Source organism: Panthera tigris, chromosome F2 (assembly GCF_018350195.1).
Source record: "Panthera tigris isolate Pti1 chromosome F2, P.tigris_Pti1_mat1.1, whole genome shotgun sequence".
Classification (NCBI taxonomy): Eukaryota; Metazoa; Chordata; class Mammalia; order Carnivora; family Felidae; genus Panthera; species Panthera tigris.
The window spans coordinates 60314229-60322076 of record NC_056676.1 but is presented as its reverse complement, the minus strand read 5'-3'; the positions used below and the strand labels follow the sequence as shown (position 1 = coordinate 60322076).

Sequence of the window (7848 nt, the reverse complement as noted above, 5' to 3'; positions counted from 1 at the left end):
GAGACGCTACATAAAATGTGAAATAAAATGCTGTTATGATCAACTTACTTGACTAATGGACACTGACTAAACATAAGGTGTAAAATATTCTAAGAAGTCTACTTCTCTCTTACAGCATTCAAAGAGAAGAATAAAAGCCTCAAACACATAGCGCACATGCGCAGAGGATTACTTCGGCGAAGGAGGTGAGGCTGGAAAAAGAAAAGGGAGGCGGAGCCCCACTCCAGTTTTTCCTCTCAGCTCCGCCCCTCGAGCCCCGGACTGTGCATGACATCACGTAAAGCCCGTACTTCCGCTTCCGGTCACTCACGTTTCTCTTTTTTCCTGTCTGTCTGGAAAGATGGCGTCCCGCAAGGAAGGCACCGGCTCCGCCGCCGCTTCTTCCAGCTCCACCACCGGCCCGGCGGGGAAAGGCAAAAGCAAAGGCGGGTCCGGAGATTCGGCCGTGAAACAAGTGCAGATAGATGGCTTGGTGAGTGGGGTTCCGTTTCCCCAGGCCCACGTGGGCAGCTCAGTTCTTAGTCGAGTCCTGCCCGACGTGCTGCTTGGCAGCCTCGCCACTGGGCCTGGTGAGACTGGGACAAGTTTTTCCCCTTGGACCTTTCTCTTTCGTCTTTACTTTTTGTTGGGAGGCGCGACAGCTTTCTCTGCCATCCATCGGGGGAGTTGAGGTCTGAGATAGGGAATAGAAACTAGGGGTGAGTGTGACAGATCTTTGAGGTCTTGTTTTGAGATGCTTGGATTTGGAGAAGGACTCTTCGGGGAGACAAATAGGTGAAGGAGGTGTCCAGAAGGATCTAGGAATCTAGGGCTTTTGGAAGATAAAGTAAACTCCATTGCTTCCCTGCTGGGACCTGACATCTGTAACTTGCTAAGTGGAGATTTACTCTGTAGACACTTCTGAGTTTGTGGCTCAGCGTTTACTGAAACCATGCAGTGGGAATGAACATCTTTTGTGTTGGCGTCTCCTTTCTTCATCTGTGAATGTTGGAGTTCCTCAGGATTTGGGTTTAGGCATCATTCTATCAGGTCTATGCCTGAGATAGTGTAACAAAGTAGGTAATAGCACACTGCTGGAGCCAGACTGCTTGGGTTTGAGTCTTACCTCCAAAATTAGCTGAATAATATTGGCTAAGTTAACCTCTTTATACTTATTTTCCTCATTTTAGTTGTTTTGAGGATTAAAATTGGCCGAAAAATGTGTCAATAACTAGAACAGTCTCTGGGACATTGTAAGTTACCATTTCATTGTAGTTGCTTAATTATTATTACTTGTGTTACAAAAAGTTACAGTAGTAGACATTCCTTAAGTTCCCTTCTTGTGGCTTTAAATATTACTTGTATTCTGATTTATAATTTTTGCCAGACTTGGTTTTTGAATGCCACGCTTGAATACCTTACTGCCTGCTTGACATTGCTATTTGGCTATTTTATAGGCATCTCAAATTTAACTTGTCCAAAATAAGATTATTGCTATCTCCCCGTTCCTTACCCTCTCCCCCTCCTTGGTCTTACCTCAGTCTCTCCCATAGTAGTAAATGGGATTACCATCTACCCATTTGAACAAATCGGAAAACTTCGGCATTAACCTATATTTGTTCTCCCCCCAACCCCCAGCATTCAGTCTCAGCACGTCCTGTTGGTTCCATCTCCAAAATATATCAAATTCATTTGCTTCTCATCTATATGCCATCAACCACATTCACCTGCAATAAAATACAGACTTCTTACCACATCCTTCAAGGTCCTGCTATTCTTGTGTCTTTCTCCAAGCTCCCCTCATCCTTTTTTCTAGGCTGCATTCACAGTGACATTTTAGTTCATTGTTTTCTCTTCCTGAAATACTTCAAGTATTTCTTCCTACTTGGTGGCTTCTTTTTTTCCTTTAGGTTGTTGACTTAAATGCCCCGTTTTAAGAAAGGTCTTGCCTACCAACCCTGTCAAATGTAGTTCCCTCCGCATCATCCTCCATCACACCACTCTGTTTCATAGCATTTTCCACTGCCTGTAACTGTCTTGTTTGCTTTCTTGTCTCCCCCACAGAAATGTAAGCTACTGAGGGCAGGCTAGGGACTGTGTTTATGTGGTATATTCTCAATACAGAACCTTTTAACCAACATAGACAGGATGAATGAATGAATACAATATTTCGTTTTATTCTTATACTATTCCTAGTTCATGTTCTGATACCTTTTACAGATTATTTTAGTGGTATCTCGAATTGTTCTCCTAGTCCTCTTCAGTCCATCTTTCGTACTTTCCTTAAAACATTCACTTAATGTGAAAGTTTAGATCTTGTTAGCTTCCTTCCTGAAATGTTTTCAGTGATGTTGCCCTTGCTTGTGTTCAGGTTAATTTTCCAAGCCTCTTGTTAAGTGTACATTCCAGCCACACAGAACTATGATTGACCTCATGTTTAATCACATTTGTTCTTGGCATTTTGTTAATGGACAAGACCAATTTTTCTTGTATTGAACCCTTCCTTCCTTTGCTCCTGTTTCATCACATCTTCTGTATCTTTAATAATTACCTTCCCCTTAACATGTAAATGTTGTCAGGACTCTCCCGTATTAAAATGCTCAGTTCTTTTTCATTTAACAGTCTGCGCTCCATTCTTAGTCCCCACTTTTTTCCCTCTTGAAGTCAATGGTTAAAGAATTGTCTATAGTTGTATTTTTCCATTTTTGCTTCAACTCACTGTTGTTAGAATCTCTACTACTACTAATTCCCTGATTCAGTTTTCAGAAAAATCATTGATAGCATTAGCAAAGAACTATAAAAAATATCAAAATATATCATACGTGAAAAATAGTGCTTATAATACACAATTTAAATAATCACAAAATAAACATCCAGTTACCTGCCATTCAATGTGAGAAATAGGACATTACGAAAATCCTTGAAGCCTATTCCCTTATTTCATCCTTTTCTCCCATTCCTTCTTTGCATCCTGTAATCATATTGTGAACTTTGTTTCAGTGATTGTGTTTTCTTTATAGCTTCACCATAGAGTATTCCTAAATAATCTGTTTAGTTTTGCCTGTGTATATTAATAAAATGAATGAAATATGAATTAAATCATAGTACATGTTCTCCCATGTCCTGAGTCATATATATGTATATCTCACATTGTTTTTGAGATTAGTCCATTCTAGTCTAAGTGACAGTAATTCATTTCCATTACTATAGAGCATCTCATTGTATGAATGTGATGTAATTGTGCTCATCTGACTGATAATGGACAGTTATAGATGGCTTATTTTCCTTGTGTGAAATGGTATCTTTCAAGAATCTTTTAATCATCTGTTCCATTAGACTTGTCAATTTGACTTTTACTGTACCCTGCACAGAGTTGGTGCTAAGTGAATCCTCCGGGAATGGAAGAGTGGATTTTTATTGCAGTCAGGTGATCTCATTGTTCCTAGAAAAGATCAAACTAATTGTTCCTGTTGAACTTTTCCTGTAAAAGCTACCTTGTTCCCCCAGACCAGTTTGAATCTTTCCATGGGCCAGCAAGACCAGCAAGACCAGTGGAATTGGGCTTACCTGGTACCTTGTTAGAAATGCAGAAATACAGTATTTCAGAATCTCAGGGCCCCTTCTTGATCTACTGTATAGAATCTTAATGTTTGAAAAGTATTGTTCTGGTTCACATTGATCTCTTCCTTTATCTGAACTTTTTATGACAGTTGTATCTCTCATCCTGGCATGTGAGCATAGACTGTTAATTGATAGTTTATTGTTTATTTTTCCTTTCTCACTGAGATGATCATTTGAAGGTAAAATTATAAAATACTTGTACTTTTCATAGTTCTGGTGCTTAAAAATGATTACCACTGAAATTTACTTCCTTTCAAATTTTGTTTTTCTGTTTTAGGCAAAAAGTTACCTTATTTAAAGTTGTTGGCTACCTCATTTCTCTTTTATTGGAAGTAAGGTAGAGGATGTTACTAGTAAATGAAAAAGTAAGAGTTCTGTATCCTTTGTCATTCAGGTGTCAGCTCAGATATTACCTCACAGGTACTTTCTGACTACTCTAAAGAGGCTACATCAGTTCATTGACCCTTTTATCTGACTTTTAGGCCCTTGTTACTGTTGAAAGTCTCTTATTTATTTGTTGCTTGTTTGTCTTCTCACACTAAAAAATACACTAAAATACCAACTTCTGGAGAGCAGGACCAATGTCAGGCTTATTCACTGCAATATTTACAAGTGTCTAGAACAGTGACCGACCCATAGAAAGCACTCAGATATTGTGAGTGAATACAGTTCTGTGGTACAAGAAATTTTCTTGAAAATGAATCATGAGGAAACTGGGTCAGTAAATGCTTTGTAGAGATTAATGGTGTGTTTGTGAGAAACACAGGAGTGAGACCAGTGAACTTTATAAACTTGCCCATATTTCTTCCTCTTTTTAAGCATCAGTGTCATACCTATAAGAAAAATCTCTAATGTTTTTTGAGCACCTGCTATTTACAAGACCCTGTGAAGGAAAGTTTGGTGAGACTATGTCTGATTCTCACAACAGCTTTTAGGGTTGATGTTATCTGCCTTACTTACCTGGTGGTGATTCAGATCTAATGAGAAAATGTTGGTGGAAGTGCTATGTGAACTGAAATGAATAATTCAAATTTGTAAAGGGCTTGTACTGTGCTATGACATGTATGTCTGTACGTTGTGTGTGTGTGGGAGACTACATGAAGTTATAAAGACTAGATAACAGTTTGTTAAACTATGAAATGGAAGCTCTTGTCTAAAGTCCATGGCTCAAGTAAAACACAGTTTGGCCCCCCAAAAATTGTGTGGCTCTTGGCTTCTTCTTTCAGTTTTCTGACTTCAGTAAAGAATAAATAAGTTGCTTTTTATGTATATTTCAGCCAGGTAACTTGAAAGTCTTTCAAGCACCAAAACGTTTACATTTTAGACATTTTAATTATAAATCTTTTTGCAGTGTATTACGTAAATTTCTGCCTCTTTAGTCAGAATAGTGAATGTGGCTTGTATCACTTAGCTATGTTTTGATGACTTAGTAGTATCATTAAAAACATAATTTATTGCCCCATACTGGACAGTAGTCCTCCAGAATCCCTATGGGTATTCACATGTGTTTATTTCTGTAATGTCCCCTGTTTTTTTTTTTTTTTTTAAACATTTATTTATTTTTGAGACAGAGAGAGACAGAGCATGAACGGGGGAGGGTCAGAGAGAGAGGGAGACACAGAATCCGAAACAGGCTCCAGGCTCTGAGCCGTCAGCACAGAGCCCGACGCGGGGCTCGAACTCACGGACCGTGAGATCATGACCTGAGCCGAAGTCGGACGCTTAACGGACTGAGCCACCCAGGTGCCCCCCCTGTTTTTGAATTTAGGTGCCTTGAGTAATTTATCTTTCTAATTGGCTGCATTTTTTTTTTTTTTTTGGTTTTGTTTTTGTTGTTAAACTTGTATGGCTTTTACCCTTTTTATTTCCAGCTTCTCATTTGCTACAACGGAAAACCAGATAAGCAGTCTTGTTAGCATTATTTAAAAAAAAAAAATTTTTTTTTAACGTTTATTCATTTTTGAGAGACAGAGACAGAGCATGAGCGCGAAAGAGGCAGAGAAAGGGAGACACAGAATCTGAAACAGGCTCCAGGCTCTGAGCTGTCAGCACAGAGCCCGATGTGGGGCTCAAACTCACGAACTGTGAGATCCTGACTTGAGCTGAAGTTAGACGCTCAACCGACTGAGCCACCCAGGTGCCCCAGCATTATTTTTAAAGTGAGACCAAACACACACTCTGAATGAGATTAAATTAAGTGTGCAGTCTGACATTTTGACCACTTAGTTGTATTTTTACTTTGGCAAGTAAGGTGTTCCTAATCGAAAGCAATAGCTTTTTATAGTAGATAAAAAATTTGACATACATTATTATATTTTAGGAACTCCGGGAGCTGATAGAACCAGGATTAGCTGGATTATACATATGATTTAGTCACTCATAGAAACTGAGTGGCTTTTCAAGAGCATACAGTGAATTTATTCTAGAGCTTGGACCCATATCACAAATTGGCATCTTTGATGCATTTTGCTTTCCATTATTACAACTACTTCATACGTTGTAAGGACTCAGTAGATGTTTGCTCTTATGTGCCAGGTACTATTTAAAGTACTTTATATTACAGCATTGAAGCCCTGTAACAACTCTGATTTGGGAACCATTATTATCCCTGTTTTATAAATGAGGAAGCTCATATACATATAGATTATGTGACTTGATGAATGTTAGGATAAGGGGAAATAGAAATACAGTGTTCACAATATAATGAATCTAGTGTTCCTGCTCAAGCATCAGGAAGTGTATTTTCTAAAACTTGGGTCTCTTACAGAGTTAAAACTTTAAAATGCACAAGAAAGCTAATATATTGGATCTTTAGATTTAATAATCTGTCTTATATATATATACATTGTTAACGTTTACTTTTGAGAGAAAGAGAGACAGAGCATGAGCAGGGGAAGGGCAGAGAGAGAGAGAGGGAGACACAGAATCTAAAGCAGGCTCCAGGCTCTGAGCTGTCAGCACAGAGCCCGACATGGGGCTCGAACCGACAAACCGTGAGATCATGACCTGAGCCGAAGTCAAAACGCTTAACCGGCTGAGCCACCCAGGCGCCCCAATAATCTGTCATGTTTGAGGAGATTATTTGTAGCTAAAAGAAGTCAACTTAGTAAATATTCTTGTTTGGAAAAAGGCAGTCTTTAGCCAACCAGTCACACAGACTTAAGACATTGAGGAATCAACACTGAAGAAAACAGGAGGAATGTTAAAGAGAATTGAGAGGAGTGTTGGTAGGTATTCCTAAGTAAGGTAGTTTACTTTCCTTAGGGTAGGCAGATCTAAGCCTGACTTCTCAGGATGCTTTTAAGATTTAGATAATCTTGCAGACATCCTGGACTTTTGTTCCTTTCCCTTCAGGTCCCAGGGCTTATTGAAATCCATTTTCTTTTTGAAAAAACTTTCTGACCATGATTTCTTAGCTTATGGCGTATACATTAGTGATAACAAGCTGTAGTAATGTTGTTTCTTGTAGCTGCCTTGGGATAGTTTAAGGAGCCCAGCTTACATGGTATTTCTCATGGAGGTGATCCATGAGATCGCCTGATTTAATAACTGATAATAAATGAGCATCTCTGGGCCTTCATTTCTTCTTTAATATGAGGATAACACATGGCCTTCTTACTGTAATAAATAGCAGCTTAATATATATAATTTCCTATTGATGTTTAATTATTGCTAGTGACAGTTTTTGTAGTTGGTATTGATTTAAATAGTTGGTATTAGTTACAGTGGGATTCCAAACTCCATGTGTTACCAAGTAATGGAAGATAACAAAAGATTTTAACTTCAGTTGTAGCATATCTGGCCCAGATGAGATGGCATATGTTAACTCTTCAAATGCCTGTTTTGACATTAAAAGGCTGTGGGTGCACGATATTTACTGGTTTTTCATCTTTTGTTTTCTTGTCACCTTTGGCTTCAGCTAGCCCCTATATAATTATAAATTCTGATCTTCAGCTTAATATCCGAGATTTCAAGAGCTTTGCTGAGCAACACCAGGTATTTTAAGTCTCGGCAACATTTTTCTGGGCTTTTAGCTCAGTCCTAGTCTTCATACTGGGGAGACAAGCCTCTACAAAGCATTAGGCTTTGGTGAGGGTCTTTGCCACTCTTATTTTGTGGTCAGATATTCTCACCTGTACTTTACCAAGTCTACCTTAGTTTCTTACGATGAAAGCTTCTGACTTCAGCACTTAACATGAAAACTTGGTGGTATTTGCTTTTCTCTTGGACGTTAGTTCATAAATGTTT

General features: G+C 38.8%; 1 protein-coding gene across 2 annotated transcripts in view; it reads left to right on the top strand.

The window, feature by feature from the left end:
- Window positions 1–306: 306 nt before the first annotated feature.
- Window positions 307–7848, top strand: part of EIF3H (eukaryotic translation initiation factor 3 subunit H) — a 99504-nt gene continuing 91962 nt past the window's right edge. The window contains exon 1 of one of the 2 annotated variants that reach the window (XM_007075570.3): window positions 307–472. In XM_007075570.3, the coding sequence (XP_007075632.1) occupies window positions 341–472 (132 nt within the window). In that variant the 5' untranslated portion in view covers window positions 307–340. Of the gene's footprint in view, window positions 473–7406; window positions 7597–7848 lie in introns of those variants that run through there. The other variant, XM_042972642.1, reaches the window with a different exon arrangement.